This window comes from Gopherus flavomarginatus, chromosome 1 (assembly GCF_025201925.1).
Source record: "Gopherus flavomarginatus isolate rGopFla2 chromosome 1, rGopFla2.mat.asm, whole genome shotgun sequence".
Classification (NCBI taxonomy): Eukaryota; Metazoa; Chordata; order Testudines; family Testudinidae; genus Gopherus; species Gopherus flavomarginatus.
The window spans coordinates 131,165,423-131,184,810 of NC_066617.1; the positions used below are offsets into that span (position 1 = coordinate 131,165,423).

The window sequence follows — 19,388 nt, forward strand, 5'->3', positions numbered from 1 at the left end:
CCAAGCTTTCCCTGACATCCCAATGGGGAGGGTATTGTTGGGATTTTGTGGTTCCCAGTGAGTCTGATGCTGGGTAGAATCAGGGACTTCGATTTGATGCAATGCGATTCAATGCAATGCAATGCAATGCAATGCAATGCAATTCAATTCAACAAGGCTTTATTCAATATGTGCACAAGGAGAGCCCGATACAAAAAATCAGGCAGAGTCCGTCCAGCAAGGAGCACCTCCCCTTGCTATTTTATAGCACATGGCACTTACATAACAAGTTATATAACATGAGCCTCTAACCAATCAGAGTTAACCTTTCCATATATGGGTTTGTTTATCACATGCTCATAGTTCTCCAGTCCACATGCTGAGCTCAACCCACTCCCCCTGGCCTTCTCTAGAATGTTCCTAGGGTGGTGAGCCACAGCATGCTTCCCTATGCATAAGCACCCTGCAAACCACATTTTATCCAAAATGAACACAAGCATACCCTTCAGTATGTTCTGCCCTGCTTGACTAACATTGTGAAGAGAACTCATAGTTCAAGTATCTCCCATGACTCAGCCAAGGACAGCTAGAGGACTGAGCAAAAGATTGTTTCTTTCACTTCCAGTGACTGGAGCAAGGAAAGAATCTCCATTGCTCATCACTTCTCTCCTAGAACAGGTTCAGGTGGGTCTCACCATTCAGCATGTAATCAGTGTAGAGTGAGAAGGCACCAGCAATACCACTCCTGGAACTGATGCGAAGGGGGGGAAGGAATGTCTCCTCTGACAATCTTTTGGAGATCAAGGCAAAGAGGATTTTACCCCAAACACCAGTCTCTTTGAGACTGTGTGGGTGAGACCGCCATTCCCACCTCCCAACAATAAGGCTGCTTGAAATTAGGAGTTAAGATGCTAAGACCCATTCCTTTAGGAACTAGACTATGGAATTACTACCTCCCTCAGGCTACAGAAAGTTACAGAGGCTGAAGTGTGCATGTGGGTGATTAAAGTGATAGGTCCACAACATGGAGCAAGGCTCTTGGTAGCAAGCCAGCTTTTATCCTAATAAGTCAGCCTATTACCAAGCCACTCTCCTGAACCGGACAGCCTGTGCAGGTCAGAAGGCCATACAGGTCCCTTAACTTATTAATTTCAAGCACCATACAGAAATCTTTGACTTACTTACTTTTCATACTCTGCATCCTTCATCCTGAAACAAGTGATCTCAAGAATCCGTCTTAGCTCATGCCGCTGTATTTGTCCTGTTCGGTTATAGTCAAAAAGTCTACAGGTCTTGATGATGCTTTTCAAATTCTTTGAAATCTATAAATTAAACAAGAAACAAATACTGATGCAATCTGAAACACAGGCACTGGACAGCTTTGTTAATATAAAAAATGGCATTTTATACCTTTTCCAACAATGCAAAAAAAAACCAAAACAAAAACAAAAAAACAACTTTTTTGAACACAGTGGGAAGTGTTACAAAATGACTATAAGACATGAATACTGTGCAGTTACTGGATGTTTTGAAGGCAATTTCCTCAGTAAACGGTGTTGGTAAAGTTAAAAAACTTTTAGGCAAAGTAATGAGTTTCAAATACAATTCATTCCTTTTAAGCAGTAGATAAAATATATCTTCCTCCAATTACTGAAACCTAGAGATTTGCTAGAAACCAAATACTGCAAGATTGTGTATTTATGTATATAAGTCATTCACTCATGCAATTTTACAATTAATGTGTAGACAGGATTGCTAATGTATTACTTTAATCAGTTACTTAACACTATAACTCTAAAGTAGTAATTCAGTTTCATGGGTATTTATGTGTGAAAGTGGACAAAACGGAATTTGGACGCAGACATCTTAGTTTTCAACAGAATAGAGCAAGAGTCAGGCTAACTCTAACTTTAATAATGCGAGACTTCAAGGCAGGGCCTGAGCAAGTGGGAAGCGAGTGGGAAAAACTGTTACAGATACTGTTTTTTGACCTTGTGTTAGATAAGAATGGAACACAGACTGTAGCAGGACCTGCTGAGAAAAGTAAGATATCAGAAGGAATAAGGACTATCAGAAGACACAAGATGAGATTGTTGATCATTATTGTCTGTAACAAAAGATATAAATGCTTGCCCTAATTTTTTATCTAGCAGAGACCTGCCTGGAATGAGGGAACCCCTGTCCCGGTATACTCTCCTTCCCTTGCAAGTGTCAGGAAAATAAACTGTCTCTGACATGTTGCAAACAACCTATGAGTGAAGACTCTGTTTTCTTCCACATATGTTTATTAGAAATCAACAAATGATTAGTGTTCTGAATAAAGTAGAATAAACCTTTTTTATTCAATTCAAATATTTACCAAAAATAAGGGGGTATGTTTGAGGGCAAAAAAAAGAAAACATGAGGATTTGCTAGTGAAGGTGGTGACATTTACAACTGCAGTCCTTTCCTCTGACCCTGTTAAAAATCTGTGCAAGTCTGAACCTGAAAATGCAGTCATACACTAAAACATGACATTGTGGGGTTCTGAGCTTATTGTTTTTCAATTACTTCTATGTTGATTTTTGCTCAGTTTACAAGTAAGAAAAGTTTGCTTAAAAATACTGCTCTTTTTAACTTCTGTTCTTAAGAATTCAAGCTGGGAATTGAAAGACAAGTTGTGTTCTTTCTGGTTCACACAACAGGAGCAACAATATAGATTCTACAACTGGAACTAAACTGCCTGTTCTGATGAAGGTCCATGAGCCAAAATAGAATCCTGTAGGCTATGCAGTGCTAGCAAGAGTATAAAGTAACAAAACCTTGGGTGAAATCCTGCTCCCAGTGATGTCAATAGGAGCTTTGCCATTGTGAACTCCTTATTCCCACTGCTGAGCAGTTAATCCCATGCATAGTTTATCTGACTGCAATGGCACAATCTATGGTTATACCTGCCCACTAATGTAAGTAAAAGACCCACAATCTAGTCCAAAGTAAGCAGAATTGAGGCATACAGTCAGGTTATGACTGTTCCTTGGCAGGTGTGCACAGACCAGGATGACAGAAGGGGGCAATTTTTTTTTTGTTTTGGATGCGGACAAGGAGGAAGGAAAGCTGATTTTACTCATAAAAATTGCCTTTTGCTACTATGAACGGTTAAGACAACACAATAAAGTTCTAATATCAACAGGACTGGCAAAAAGACAGAAATTTCCCAGTTTCACTGGAATGGGAAAACATTTCCACACATCTAGTCTCACACAACCTCAAGGTTTTCATGAGAAAGACTATTTATCAACATTTGATATCTTTTGGTAATCAGATTTTGTTAGAGAGGATCACTGTATGGTCAAAGAATCAAGCTTTAAATACTTCAATTCCCCCCCCGAATCAGAGATTCATTTCCTAGAAGGCTGAACTCAAATTTTCATCGTTATAAGTCAAATTGAGTACCATGCAGTTCAAAGCAGCACCCTGGAAACCCCATATTCACTACTGTCATGATATGTTTTGTACAATGTATGCCTTGTGAGGTATCATTTTAAAGGTCATGATCTGCTGAAACCCGTTGTTCTGTCAAAATATGTATATCATTAGTGTTTATGAAGTGATGAGATTTTGCTGTATGGTTGTTATTGAAATATGTTGTAAATTTGGGAGTCGTCCATTGTTAGTTCTCCAGTGACAACGAAGGTGGTTATCCACACCCAGGCTGACATTAAACAACCATTAATCAGCACGGGAGTTGTACACAAGAGATTTGCAGTTCTGTAAGAGAAACACCATACAATGGGGATTGCTCAACCCTGTGATTTAGCAAGCCCCACCAGGCATGCCTGGGCTAGTTTCTTTCCAGGGACATGGATTAAGAGTATAAAATAAGGGTCAGTGGTATCATGAGGGCACCTTTCTCCTCCCCACCTACATTGGAAGCAACAAGAATGCAGGGAAAACAAATAACTGAACTGAGGAGACTGTTCCCAGACTTAAAGGGAAAGCCTGTCTATTAAGGACTGTAACCTACCTGCAATATCCAGTGGGGTGAGAAAAACTGCTTGAACCAAATATTGTTCAGTCTAATACAGTGGTTCTCAAACTTTTGTACTGGTGACCCCTTTCACATAGCAAGCCTCTGAGTGTGACCCCCCCTTATAAATTGTATTATAAATGCTGGAGGCAAAGCGGGGTTTGAGGTGGAAGCTGACAGCTTGCAACCTCCCATGTAATAACCTTGCAACCCCCAAGGGATCCCGATCCCCAGTTTGAGAACCCCTGGTCTAATAAAGTCTAGGATTTAGACTGCATGCTTACTTTTTATTTTCTTTGGTGACTATCTCTGACTTCTTGTGCTTACCACTTATAATCACTTAAAATCGATCTTTCTATAGTTAATAAACTTGTTTTATATTTTACCTAAAACAGTGTGTTTTGGATGAAGTGCTTGGAAAATCTCAGCAAGTTACAAAGGCTAGTCTGTATCCTCTCCACATCAAGGGTGGGGCAGACTGGGAATGAATTTATACAGGTCAGGCTTCTGACCAGGGCAAGACAGTACAGTTCTGTGGTGCAAGGCTGGGGGCTTGGGAGATTTGCTGGTGCCTTTCTCTGTGTGATTCGTGAGTGGCTCCGGGAGCACTCGTGCAATTTAGCTGGATGTGGGGCTGTTGTACTGAGTGATAAACAGCAAACCCCCCAGGTGCTGTTGTCACTTGCAAAGCATTGTGAGAGACAGCCTGGGCTGGAGAGATAAGGGGGCATAACAGTACCCCAGTTCCAGGCTGTTCCCCAGGGATCCTGTCAAAACTACATAAAGATATTTCAGCTGATCATTGAACATGATCAGCTGTTTCAACATTAGAAACAGTAGTCCTGTTTACTCTCAATAGTCATGAATGAGTCAATCACACTTTTCATTACAGTAGGACCTTGTCTTGGTGTCTGGCCATATTGTCCTCTCTTACTATTGCTGTGTGCCAGTTGGCTACTATGTTCCATCTCAGAAGTAACTGCATTTCAGCAGTGTTACAAGAAGGTAGTTTGTGTAGCACTGGAGGATCCCTCAGGATCAAAAAAATAGGTGTTTAAAGTATTTTCTTACACTTTGACGTGTAAAGAAAATTCAGTGCAAATCACATCCAGCACCAGACACAGGGAGTTCTAAATACAGTTTTTATGCAGACTACAGATTACCCTTCAAAGACTGAAGTACTCTACCTCCAAATACGAGGCTACCCACGCAACTGTATTTTGCTAGCAACATAATTATTAATGATCCCCATACTTCACACAACGTATGCATTCCAAAGAGAGCCTGAACCCGTGGATCTGAGCTTGTGAGGTACCACCTGCATAATAATCTCCTTCCTGCTCCCTTATTCTGTGGAATATCTCTCTGCATAGAGAACACAAAGTTTCACTTCTGAATGTTTGACAGGGCAAGCAGGGGAAGGTGGAGAGGGTTCACTGGTCTGCACTGCATCACTACATTCTCCCCACCCCAAACCCTCCGATTCTGTCTATACTAGCTTACACAGCCTTCCCTCCAATTGGTGTGGAACAACCCAGAAAGGGGTTTCAGGGGAATCCACAGGACAAGTGAGCCACCTATAGCACAATTCATAGAGGAATCATGTTGTTCAAGGGAGGCAAAATGATGGAGTGGGGAAGCAAGAGACATATGTGCAGATGTGCTGAGATTCCCTTGCATAGCTTGGGGGATATAGGGAGGGAGGAGTCTGACATCCACGGCTTCTGCAGGTAGCAAAAGCTGCTCCCCATTTGTAAGAGAATCTGAAGGAAATTCTGCAAGTGTAAACTAACAGTTGCTGCTCCTCTTTATAGCAGACACCTTAGTAATATATGGAATACTGCAAGTACTGACCTATTTATCTGAAGTAAAAATGGCAAGAATTTAAGGGTGGCAACTGTTCATTCTACAAAACTATACGCTGAGGAATGAGTGGATGGCAGGACTGGGATTTAAATCCAGGTCTCCTGACTGCCAGCCCATTATTCAAACCAGCAAAACATTCTGCCTCTCTCATTTTAGTGAAAATGCGTCAAAAATCCCACCATCACATTGTCATTCTTGGTGGTAAAAGAATGAGAAGTCAGTTGTGCCTTTAAGTCACAGTCTGCAGCAGGGATAACTTGGAAGCACACTGCCTCTGCAGCAGTTCCCAGAGAAGCACAGCTTGTGCACCACACTTTTACAGGGTGCAAGATGTGCTTTCCTCCACACAAGGCAAAGTCTGCTGGTCTGTACAGGGCAAGAAAGGGAAGAAGACCATAACCTTTCCATTTCCACAGCCCTTCTGGGGAGGCTACCATTGCTGGACTGAAGCAATCCTGGCTTCTGGCATCCTCTTTCCCTCAGCCTGCACACACATGCAGAAATTCTCACATTCTACCCTGGAATGGGCTTGGAGAATGAACCACCTTCTCATCCCTAGAGGGTAGCCTCTCCAGAGCAGTGTACCAGATGTATAGGAAGGGCAGGGTGAGCAAGCTTTCACACCCAGAGCTCAATCTGCTGCCTGTGCTGCAGACAAACAAAAAACTTCAGCCTGCAAGGCTATCAATCCAGCACATTTCATGCACACTTTTTTTTTTAAATAAATGCATGAAAAAATATTCCTCATGCAATAAACACATCAATGCTCATTTTCCCTATATTCTACTTTGGGCTATTTTGTGTAAAATCTTTAATTAAAGTTTTTCTTTGAAATTGTCATCATCAAACCAGAAGAAAGAAAGTAAAAAACGGAAGGACACAGCTGTGCGTATATGAAGTGCTATTCAGTACCAAATGAATTGGAACAAAATAAGTATCGTGACTGTTATGCTCTTAGTTTTGGCTCAGTATTCTCAGTAGCACAGTCTAACTTGTCACTTTATATTGATTCCATCTGTTTACACTCTGCAGAGTATTGGCTTCCTACAGTGAACATTTCCTATTTACCAGCTGGTAGAGAGAGGCCAAACCAGATAGAAAAGAATTAGACTATTTTCAGAGCCTCATAAACATAAAATCAAAAATTTGGGGGGGAAGGGAAGTAGGGAAGTGGGGAGTGAGGAAGAGATACTGGGCCTAATTCTCATTGACACTAAGGTCCTTTATACATTCTAGCAATTCAGAAGGACCTTAAAATTGGTGTAATATTTATGCGCACTTTAAGGCCTCTTTACACCATCACACTTCACTGGAGTGTAAAGGCAGCTTAGTGTAAATCAGGCTCAGTATGTTGCTTACCTTTAGAGACACTAGCAGTTTAGGTCCAAAACTAAGGATTAGTTAGGCCACGTCCAGACTAGGAATTAAAATCGATTTTAGATACGCAACTTCAGCTACGTGAATAACGTAGCTGAAGTCGAATTTCTAAAATCGAGGTACTCACCAGTCTGGACGGCGCGGCATCGATGTCCGCGGCTCTCCGTGTCGATTCCGGAACTCCGTTCGGATTGATGGAGTTCCGGAATCGATGTAAGCGCGCTCGGGGATCGATACACCGCGTCCAGACTAGACGCGATATATCGATCCCCGAGCAATCGATTTTAACCCGCCGATGCCGCGGGTTAGTCTGGACGAGGGCTTAGTGTGAATACTTATGCACAAACATCTCCATAGTGCAATGTCTAAATGTAAACCCTGATGCATAAGTGCATTATGGAGCCATCATTGTACCCTCACAAGCCTTCTTATAAATTTGCTTTTTCTAGTGGTTGGTTCTCTTCTTTTTCTTCTTCGCTGATCCTCAGGTGAATATTTTTGCTGCTTTTGTTGAAAGCTGTTTCAGGTGGCCAGTCTTACCTGAATCTAACTTTTTTTTTAATGTTTAGAGACACTTCACTGTTTGAATCAATATTTTCTTCCTTGCTTTTTTGTGCTTTTGGATAAGTAATCAAGGAGAAAATCCTGCCCCTGACACTGAGGCTATGGAGGCTCTCTTAGCAGCAAACCCAGTGAACTTCCATTATGCAGTGCTTTGACCCTCTGTATTCTCAGGATTTGGGTACAGGGGGTGAGCATCCAGTGCAGTAGTATGCAGACAGTGCATGGAGTGGGCAAGGGAGGGGAAGGACCAGAAGATCTGCTGCTATACAAACCCTCTAGTCTTCCCCTTCCCACAATGAGGGGAGCGCAGAAAGGACTGCACAGGCTACTCCAGCCAATGGGCTGTCTTAACTTCTTCAGATTGGCTCTTAAGCCACTCACTAAGTAGACGGAGATGATTCATTTTCTTCACCTTTATATACATCTGCTTAGCATCTGGCCAGCTTCTTGTGCTGAGTACTGTATTTAGGATGTGCCACAAAAAGTCCAGAATGTAATGGCCATTCTCCCCATATGGTATTACTTCCCTCCCATGGTCAAGTCTTTCACCAACTCTTCTGATAGTGGCCTACTGGAAAACTGTTATTGCAAGTGGCTAGAAAGAAAAGAATCCCATGTTCAGATCTAGCTTCATAGCTTTGATCTTGCATATGAAATATTCCAAATCTTTTCCTAGTTTTTTTTTGCATTTCTAAATATTTAAGAATTATTATGAAAGTGGCAAGGCTTACTTATGGCAAATAAAATGGTGACTGTTATGTCACAAAATCACTTGGACTAGATGGGACATCAAGTGGGTCATGTAGTCCATCCTCTTGCACTGTAACTGCATGTATTTCATTATAACAACACTCTACGCTTCTATAGAATCTTCCATCTGAATATCTCAAAGTGTTTTCCAAGCATGAATGAGTTTAACCCTTGTGAGGTGAGAATTATTATCCTCTATTTTACAGATAAAGAAAAAAATGGCATTAAAGACCCAATTTTTAAAAATGTGTGTGTACAATTTCCCACACCATTGCAGTAATTAATGCACAAACATGTCTCTGTTAGATGGAAGAAGGGCATTTTGGAGGAGCAGAGTAAAGTTTGGTTTGGAATAATCAATATGTCATTTTACAGGTGAATATTTATTTAAGAGATTGTATGAATGAAGTGTATCTGAACATGTATTTATTTCACTGGTTAATTTCCATAGTTTGAAATGCTTGGGGTTTTTAACTAAAATTTTTCTGGAATATATATATGTAGCAGTAACCTTACTTTTAAGTTGATAGCCTTTTCTATTAATGTACTTGAATATACATATCACCGCTGTTTCAGAATGTCCTTAAAAAATAACACAGAACCTGGGAAATTAAGTGTACCAGAACTCTAATTAGGACTTCGGGGGATATTTTCAATTAATAAATTTTGTAATAAGAAGATATCTAAGCTGTTTCTTTTGTGATATGATATACACAACATGAAAATGTAAATGTTACTCTCCAGTTAGTTGCATACAGCCAAATGAATAAAAGCTATGACATTAATAATAACTATATTCATCTATGATTGATAGGCTTTTCTGCAGTGAGGAAAGATTGTCTTGGGTACAATCTGTGCTAACAGCTCTGCGATATGTTAATATTTTACTCAGACTAGAGAAAAGATATATTCAGATGTCCACCATATAAGAGGGGCTGAGGATGCTACTGCAGCCTTAAGGTTGCAACAGAAGCTGTAAAATAGGAAGGATTTTATTGTCTCCTCCCAATATATGTGCCAAGCCTGTGCCAAACAGTGTAGAGAGCAGGATTTGCATGAGGTTATGTCCTAGGATGCTTTTTTGCTCACATGAAAATCTTGGGGTGTGGTGGGACATGACACATGATGCTCCAGAGGGCATAGAACATTCTTCTGGTGAGCTCTGCACCATGGCAAATATTTGCTATGATCTCTGATTGGCTTAACTGATGTCCAAGTATAATAAAAGATTACTACATTGATGCTGGATATTTTTTACTCCATCAGAGAAAAATCTATTTTACACTTAGCCATTTCACTATTACCTGAATCATCAGAAGAAGGTTCTAGAGTTTTATCCATACAACATGGTGTCAGAGATCTTAGGCTGGATTCTCCACAGCCTGCCCCTTGTGTTGCTGTTTATTTTCATGCAAAGTGAAGGGCCTAAAATGCTGTTGTTCTGACTTGGTAGCATTTTCTTTTTACCAACTTTGCACAAATTTAACTGATTACCCAAGATGCACTAAAGTGAAGAATCAAGCCCCTTAAATGAATCTGGCCTTTTATTCAAGCAAGCAACATCTAGAACTAAGAGTACCAGTACCATTTATGAAGTGCCAGAACATAACTTATAAAGTAAATAACCATTTTAGCAATCAGTTTCTGTTACTATCCACCCCTATAGTACCTTTTCCTTTAAGAGGGATTCCAGCTGACTTAATGTCATGGTTTGGCTGCCTTGGCTATCGTTCCATCTAAAAATAAATAATATTAACGAAAGGATTAGACATAAGGCAAATGCATTACATTACTGTTGTAGGGCAACAATGGCCCAATTATTGATATCTATGAGGGTTCTGCTTAAGTATGGAATGAGTAAAGACTGCAGGAATGGGCCTCCACAGTGATCCTGTACAGAGTTCTGGGCCCAGCTACACTGCTCTGCTGCACTGGCACAAAGTGACACTGAATCTGGCGGATCCAGCTCCCAGATGATCTCCCCGTGTAAGTGGATTCTTGAGCAATGTAGAGACATTGTAGCTCCTACACCTTGCACACCATGGCTGACAATGTGGAGGATGTGGCGGGAGGACAACAGCATAGCTTCCCAGTGCCTAAGCAATCCCCAGCTCTTTTAACAGCCACTGGGGCCACTGGCAGCTGATACTGATGCGTGGCTGGGCCAGGGAACAAGACTGACACATACAGGAGTCCTAGAATCAGGGGAGTACAAAGAATATCTCAGAACCTCAATGCCCAGCTGCATCAAGTGCTCCTCAGCCATAAATGAGGATCTAGCCCTTTGCATTTATAAGATCATTGTCAATGATCGTTTAACATGTGAGGTCTTTTAGAAAAAGAATGGCCCTACTCTCACCCATTTACTTACATCAAAACCACAGACCAAATCATGTTCACAGTTAACAATTAACATGTTTTATTTTTCTCAACGGATCTGACAGATTCTAAATTCCTGTTTTCCCAGGCTCTTCCCCTAACTAAGGGCTTGACCCTGAAAACACTTATGCAAGAAAGTACTCGTGTATTTGCAGGACTGAGTGCTAAAGACCAAATTCTGCCCTAATTTACAGACTACTGGGTTCACTGAGATTGTGTGGGCTTTAAATCAGGGCAGAAACCAGCCCTAAGCTCCCTCTTACAAAATTTTCTCTGAAAAAAGAGCACCTGCACTGCCCTCTTGTGGCAAACTCCTGTAAATTAAGCTACAACTATCCCACATTTATTTTTGCTTCACATCATTTTCTGACTTACACTGTGTAGTTTTAATACGTCTACAAGCATTTGGTTGGTCAAAATGCAGCATTTTCTAATTGTAGATTTGATTCTGTTCCCTTTCACCAGTATAAACCAAGAGTTTACTCATTGTGATTCCATGTGAAAGTGAGAGGAAAATCAGGGCCCACGTGTTTAACCTATTCATTATTTTTTCCATGATATAAAAAGGGATTAAGCTTTCATTTTGTGCATGATCCTTCATTCTCTATTTAATTATTTTTTTGCTAATTAATCACAAGCTTTGCAAAGCTCCCTTGTTTCTCTGGAAGATAGCGGCCTTAAATTTCCTCCTCCCATTTTCTGCCTCCCTTCCTCTTCTCCTCTCCCTTCCTCCTGCTTCCTTTCAGTGGACTACTCCCACTGGTGTTTTCCCCTCATTCTCTGGGAGGTTTGTTAACTTTACACTTGACGGTAAAAAAGCTGGGTCAGAATCTGTAGAATAATTTCTAAAGCAACTGTCTGTCAGAGCCTGAATCATCTGCTCTCACAGTCAAACCTGCAGGAGAGGGAATATGAAAGAAAATCTCCATGAGGATTCCATTGCAAAGTCCCTACCCGGTCATCCCAGAAGGGGGAGGAAAGGGGAAGAAAGGGGAGGGAGGTTAAATTATATAGTGCTTTTGGAGCAAAGCTACTAGGTAAATGTAGGATTAGTTTTACAGTATAATATACAGTATGGTACTCAGAGAATGCTTTGCATTATACCTCTCAGATGTCCCTCATGTGAAGGGAAGGCACTCATTTTAATCCCAAAGTTACCTACTTACCACACAAAATTGGTACTTCCACACTTTTATTGCTGAAAGTGATTTACATCAGAAGTAAAGAAGGATTTAAAAGTGAAGCTCCAGAGAGGAGAAAGTTACTCACCTTGTGTAATAACAGGTTCTTCAAGAGATGTCCTTGTGGGTGCTCCACTCCAGGTGAAGGTATGTCCCTGTGCCTTTGCCTGGAGAGTTTTCCAGCAGTGTCTGTATGGGTCATGTGCACGCAGTGCCTACCTCACATGCTGGTGCCTCAATAGCGCGCGCAACCCGGACTCCTCAGTTTCTTCTCTACCCCAGAGCCAGAGCCGGATACAGGCACAAGCTTATCAAGCAGGTGCTTGGGGTGGCCACTCTGGAGCAGGGCGGCACTTTCAGGTATTCGGCGGCAATTTGGCGGAGGGTCCCTCACTCCCGCTTGGAGTGAAGGACCTCCTGCTGAATTGCCGCAGATCGCGATCGTGGCTTTTTTTTTTTTTTTTTGGCTGCTTGGAGTGGCAAAACCCCTGGAGCCGGCCCTGCCCGGAGCCTGCTCCAAACTCTGAAGTAGAGAGGAGGAGAGTGAGTATTGGAGCACCCAGAGGGACACTCATCTTGAAGAACCTCAGTTACTGCACCAGGTGAGTAACCTTCTCTTCGAGAGAGAGAGAGAGATGTCCCTGTGGGTCCTCCACTCCAGATGACTGAAGAGCAGTGCCGATCTCAGACAGTAGGGGCTTCAGAGTTGGTAAAATAGCCGTTGATAGTACAACTTGGCCAAGTCAAGTATCCACCTGAGGATCTTGCGTAACAGCATAATGTTTAGCAAAGGTGTGTTCAGAGGCTCAGGGAGCAGCTTTGCAAATGTCTATACGGGGAACATTGTTTAGAAATGCCACTGTCCACAATATTGATCTGGTAAAGTGCATCTTGATTCCCGCTGGAGGTTGTATGTCTCTTAATTGATAGTATAGGTGAATGCATCAGGATATCCATTTAGATATTCTTTGAACAGATATGAAGTTACTCTTAGAGCATGCTGTGATAGAGATAAAAAGTTTCAGTGAGACTCTAAATGGCTGGGTCCTGTCGAGGTAAAAAAACAATGCTCTCCTAACATCAAGGGTGTGCATTGTGGCTTCAGAAGTGTTGGTGTGTGGTTTAGGCAAGAAAGTAGGTAGTTGTACTGGTTGATTGATGTGAAGGACGAATATACTTTGGGAAGGATTTGGGATGAGTTGGCAAAGTGACTCTGTCTTTAAAAAAGATAGTATATGGTGGGTCTGCCAGGAGCACCCTGATTTCTCCCACACATCTAGACGATGTGATTGCTATTAGAAACGCCACTTTCATGGACAGGTGTAGTAGGGAGCAGGTTGCTAAAGGTTTGAACAGTTTATGCCTCAAGGCTGTAGGACCAAGTTTAAGTCCCATGGTTGTATGGGTGGTCTCACATCCGGACAGAACGTTTGGATACTCTTAAGGAATCGCTTTGTGAAAGGGTGAGCAAAGATTGTAGTGTCACCAATTTTGACACTAGTGTCACTTTATTGAGCTGAGAGAAAGACCAGATTGTTTCAGTTCCGGGAGATAGTCCAATATAATTGGAAGAGGTGTAAATGCTGCCATGGTTTGTCTAGTGGGAAGGATAGCTCAGTGGTTTGAGCATTGGCCTGCTAAACCTCAGGGTTGTGAGTTCAATCCTTGAGGGGGCCACTTAAGGATCTGGGGCAAAATCAGTACTTGGTCCTGCTAGTGAAGACAGGGGGCTGGACTCAATGACCTTTTGGGGTCCCTTCCAATTCTATGAAATAGGTATTTTTCCATATATTAAAATCTCCTCCATTTGTGGAGATAGGTGCTGTATGTAGTATGTTATCTACTGTGTAGCAGCACTCTCTAGACCTACTCAGAGCAATTTAGCTCATCATTAGAGAACCATGGAGGAGCCATGCCTTGAGATGTAGCATCTTTATGTTGGAGTGTTGTAGTTGGCCCTCCCGTTGGGTTAACAGGTCTGTCTGTAGAGGGAGCGTGATTGGGGTATGTGCAGATATCCATGTTACGTACGGATATCATGCTTGTCTCGGCCGTGTGGAGGCTATTAAGATTACTGTAGCCCTCTTGGTCCTTATCTTCAGTACCACTCTCAATAGTAATGGTATCAGTGGGAATGCGTATAGAAGGTCTGAGTTCCAAGCGATCATGAACGCATCCCCCATCGATTCCCCAGACCGGACCTGAAGCAGGATTTGGGGCATTTTGTGTTGCATGTTGTCATGAATAGGTCCATTTGTGGGTAACCCCAAGTTTGGAATATGTCTTCCAGGATGGCATTGTTTAACTTCCATTCATGATCGAGGAGAAAACATCTGCTGAGCTCATCTGCAGTGGTGTTCTGGCATCTGGGTAGGTGGGAGGTTGAGATATGGATATTGTGCTGGAAGCACCAATTCCAGAGAGTCTCACAGCCTCGGCACGTAGTGAATGCAAGACTTCAAATTTGCTTATCTGAGGAAGGCGGTTGGGACATTGCTAGTGGTGGAAGGCATCGCCATTGTGGTCTCTGTCTCTGTCATTGCTGCTGTTGTTCCTTGTATGGCCTTTCATGTTGCTGTGTGTATGCTGGGTTTCTAAGGCACTCATATGGTTGATACGCGCATTGTCTCCTTCTTGTGGAAGGGGTATGGATGCCAAGGGACCGAAGGGTGGCCCGTGAATCCTTCATGGTGTGCAGCACTTCATTGGTTTTGGCTGCAAACAGTTTTTCTCCATCAAAACGGAGATCTTCAACAGTATTTTGTATCTTCCGTGGTAATGACGAAGAATTGAACCAGGAGGCTCAGTGCATGACTGCGACCATAGCGGTGGACCTGGCAGTCATGTCAGCAGCATCCAGTGAGGACTGTAGAGTCGTGCATGAGATCATTTGCCCTTCAGAAACCAGAGCTTTGAATTATTGTCTCTTTTCCTCATGGATTTAATTAATTAATTCCATAAACTTACCATAATTCCTGTGGTCCTATCTGGCAAGTAATGCCGCATAATTTGCCACTCTGAATTGTAGCATAGATGAAAAGTATACTTTGCGGCAAAATAGGTCCAGTCTCTTACTCTCCACCAAAAATGTTGTTGTTTACTCCTTTGGTTGGCCGCTTCCACAACCAGTGAATTGGGTGCTGAGTGTGTGAAAAGAAATTCGGATCCCTTCAAGGGAGAGTAATATTTTCAGTCTGCCCTCTTGCAGGTTGGGGTATTGTGGCTGGAATTTACCACACCATCCTGGAAGGCTCCATGATAGCCCCATTGATTGGTAATGCTATCTTGGAGGAGGCTGATGTCTATAAGATGTCAGTTAACTCATGCTGAGTTTCTGGCACTTCCTCCAGAGCAATCTTAAGCTCGTTAGCCATTCTTTTGAGTAAGTCCTGAAAGTGGGTAAAATCATCTGCTGTGGTTGGCAGTGGAGGCAAATAGCCTCATCTGGTGAGGAAGATGAGTTATTGGTTGGCGAGGTGTCAGGAGCAGTGCCCTCTACCTATTGCATCATGGGCTCCTCTTGTGTTTTCAACGCTACAGACTGTGAAGTTGGAGGTGGAGATCTGGTGTCGTCCCTACATGGACTGGGGTGGCTGCTATGGTGCCTTCTATAAGACTTCCAGGGACTCCAGTAGGGCTAATGACCTGGGAAGGGCATGGTGGCCCCATCCATGGGTGGCCATACTAAGGTGGTATATTGTGAGAATATGAGGACCATGATCTTAGTGGTCTGGCAGCAATAAGTGTCTTAATCGGGGAAGAATGGTGTGGGGAGAATACCCCTTCTATCTCATCATCTTCATCACTGGAAAACTATGATGGTATCGGAGATAGCTGACAATGCAGTACTGACGCCACCGGTGAGACATCAGTGCCCAATAAAGGAGATTCTGGAGTTGAGGAGACAAACAAATCTTTCTGATGCATGAAAAGGCATTGTGCTGAGAGCATCGGTGCCGAGGGGCAGGGTGCCGATTGCACCAGTGGCACAGTGAGCTGAGTCAGTGCCCAAGTAACTTGTGTCAGCACTGTCATGCTAGGCGCATTCATCTGCAGCACAGGAACAGGAGTGGTTATCAGTACCATCTCCTTTGGGGCTATTGATGGTGCCATGGTGGAGACAGGCAGCTTAAAGCCATTAGCCTCGGCACCGGAGTGGTGGGTACTGGTGGTGGCCACTGCACAGACAGTGCCGAAGGTGCCTGGAGCATTGTAGGTGCTGAGCTGCAGAGCTGATTAGGTTGGTGACCATTCTGAGGTGATGTGCTCTCTATGAGGCGAGGAAGCTGGCTGCTTTTTTGCCAGATTTTTGTCCCTAGAGAATCTTGGCGTTGAGAAGACCGGTGACCTCTGCCGAGAAGAGGGTTCCTGCCCAGGGTTGGAGGCTGGTCTGAGGGACTTTTCCATGAGGAGGAGTTTAAGCCTCAGGTCCCTGTCTTTTACAGCCCTCGCCTTCAGTTTATTACAATGGGCACATTTCTGGGGAATGTGGGATTCCCCCAGGTAATGGACACATTGAGAGTGTCCATCTGAGATAGGCATTGCCTCTCTACATGTTGTGCATCTTTTAAAACCCAGTGAACCAGGTATTTTCTAACTGCATTATGAGATGTAAAATAATTTCTTTTTTACAGTGGCTGTAAGTCAAACAACTGAAAGTTATCTGACTAAACTAACCTAAAACTAAAACCTAATTTACTAATTTATATAATCTGTCTAATTGAAAAATGAAGGTTTTCAATGGGACTGCTGAGCTACATCTCAGGCCGGGGACAGTAGAGAAGGAACGGAGGAGTCTGGGTCATGCAAAGGCACATGAGGCAGGCACCGCGCATGCGCAACCTGTACGGGCACTGCTGCACACCTCTCCGAACAAAGGCGCAGGGATGCACCTTCACCTGGAGTGGAGTACTCACAGGGACATCTCTCAAAGAAGAATGTTATTTACATTGAAGGAATGAATCCCACAGCATTTTAACTTTCCTGCCAGAACAATGTCTGTGAGTCCCTCAGATTGTGTCTTTTTCATGCACTGCATCCTGCAAGTTGAGTTATATGTTTTGAGTATCCCTAAAAAATGTTAACCTCAGCTCACATCTAACTTCTCATATACTCAGTTACACTAACCACTAGTTAACAGAATATACCAATTAGGCTTAAAGCTCTATATGTTTACATTACAAGATCAATGGCCTGACAGACTACCTCCCCTCCCTTCAGTGATCATATAAGATCCCTGTGGCAAATACACCAATTGTTTATATGGAAAAGCAATATTGAAAAAGTACTTAATGTTCCTGGAGCTGTTTGTAACATGATGTAACAGCTGGAAACAAAGAGAGCTAGAACCATTTAACCAGCCTGCTCTCTGCAGACCGCTAAAAAGTGATCCAAAATCACAGTTTGGGAACAATAGGATTACATAATAAGAAGCTCTTACCTTCTTTGCATGTTGGCACTTTTGGCAACCCTAGTGAACTTTGCCAGGAAGTCAAGATATGGTACAGTAACTTTGCTAGTCATCGGAATCTACATTTCAATAAAAAGAGTGTTAAATAAATGGATTTCTAGATAAATCCTGTAATGAAATCTCATGGGACTAAAAAAAAAAAAATCATTCACTTCCATTATTAGTTAACTACTTTATTAAAATGCAAAAATAATCTCTCTGATAGCCTCTCTTTTGTTGCACGTACTGTGTGTCATTTCTTCTCACCTTCTGTCTAGGCTCAAGTATAGTATCAATATATATCTGATAAATCCTCCAGCAAGAAGCTATCTCCTACACTTATAAGGGACAAGGACTTGAGGCTCATGTAGGTCTTTTCCTCACACTAACTCTATGATCTTCTTTGGCTATGTGTGAAACTATATCCCATCTAATCCAACCGGTGAGACAATCTTTCCCTGTGTACCACATGCATATGTAAGGTATTTCCACATATTGATCCACATATTGCTTGTGGATCCACATATTGCTTATTTGGTATAATCAAGGACCGTAATTACTTCATTTTAACTGAAATCAGTGCTGAATTTTCAGAGACTAATATTTTTTAAATGTGAAGATAACACCTTGTAACAGCTCAATGTAAGTAAAAAAATCAAACAACAAGCATGTTGGAAAGGATATAAAACCTAAAAACTGTGAAACTTTAGGACAGAAAGTCTTGGCCACAGGGGTCAGGACTGGAACTCCAGAGGGCCAAAAATCCATCTTCTATTACTCATTAGCATTATAAACCATTGAGGAGAAGGGTAAGTATGTTGAAAGCAACTAGAAACAATGGTTTGGAGGTGCGTGGTATTACTCTTTGCAGTTCACTATATGGTTCTAAATGTTGTTGTACCACAGTTAAATTACTAAACTGAAAAAATGAGAACTTTACAGAGCTAATACCAGAAAGCAGACCCCCTGGACAAATAAATTAAGATTTTCAAAGTCGCCTAGAGGAGTTAGCCACACAATTCCATTTGAAGTTAATGGGCATTGTATAGCTATCCACTGCTGGGTTCTGAAAATCTCAACCAGTGTATACAACTAATGGTCTTTAAAGAATATATTCCACCCTAGCCATGGCTTAAAGGTGGCGAACAGACAACTATCCTTCCTCCCAATTATTCATTATTTTACAGTGCTCAAAAGTGTGCTAAGCTCCTTACAATATAAATAAGAACATGTTCTACCATGACTCAAAGGGTTTTCAATCTGATCTTTCTCCAGGAATAAGACTGCATAATTTGATTAATGATCACAAAAGCTACCAATGAATTGTAACTTCTTCAGACAGTGGGAGAAATAATGCAGACGAAATCCTTTAAAAGAAATACAAATGGCCAAATCTAGTTCATTTTACTCACATAAGTAATCCTATTGTCTTCACTAGAACTACTCACATAAGGCAAGAAGGATTTGGCCCCATCTATCATCATTTTGATAAAACCAGACCTGCTCCTGCTCCCACTGAAATGGAGAGGAAATTCTGCCATTGATGTGGATAAGAACAGCCCCCAAATGATTATACACATATATAACATAGCGTACCTGTGCCAGCACAGAATCAAACTGTGCTTGTGTCAGAGGAAAAAGAAAGGTTTCAATTACTCTCCTGAATTCGCCTTTTGTGACTGTTAGGGTGTGATCAATGTCGATTGTCTGAAATGCTTTTTTAAGTTCACCTTCTTTTTCAGTTGTCTTTTTAAGTAAAATCTGCTCAATTTCTGAGGAGGACAGTGTGGGATCTGGGACAGAGCGCACAGATGTAGCTGTAAAACATATCAGACAG

General features: G+C 42.1%; 1 protein-coding gene across 1 annotated transcript in view; it reads right to left on the reverse strand.

Annotated features, from left to right (window-relative positions):
• Window positions 1–19,388, reverse strand: part of EFCAB6 (EF-hand calcium binding domain 6) — a 156,771-nt gene that overhangs the window by 116,232 nt on the left and 21,151 nt on the right. Inside the window, exons 4-7 of the mRNA XM_050936394.1 lie at window positions 19,148–19,368; window positions 17,543–17,631; window positions 10,212–10,278; window positions 1,165–1,301 (exon numbers count right to left, since the gene is read on the reverse strand). Of these exons, the coding sequence (XP_050792351.1) occupies window positions 1,165–1,301; window positions 10,212–10,278; window positions 17,543–17,631; window positions 19,148–19,368 (514 nt within the window). The remainder of the gene's footprint in view (window positions 1–1,164; window positions 1,302–10,211; window positions 10,279–17,542; window positions 17,632–19,147; window positions 19,369–19,388) is intronic.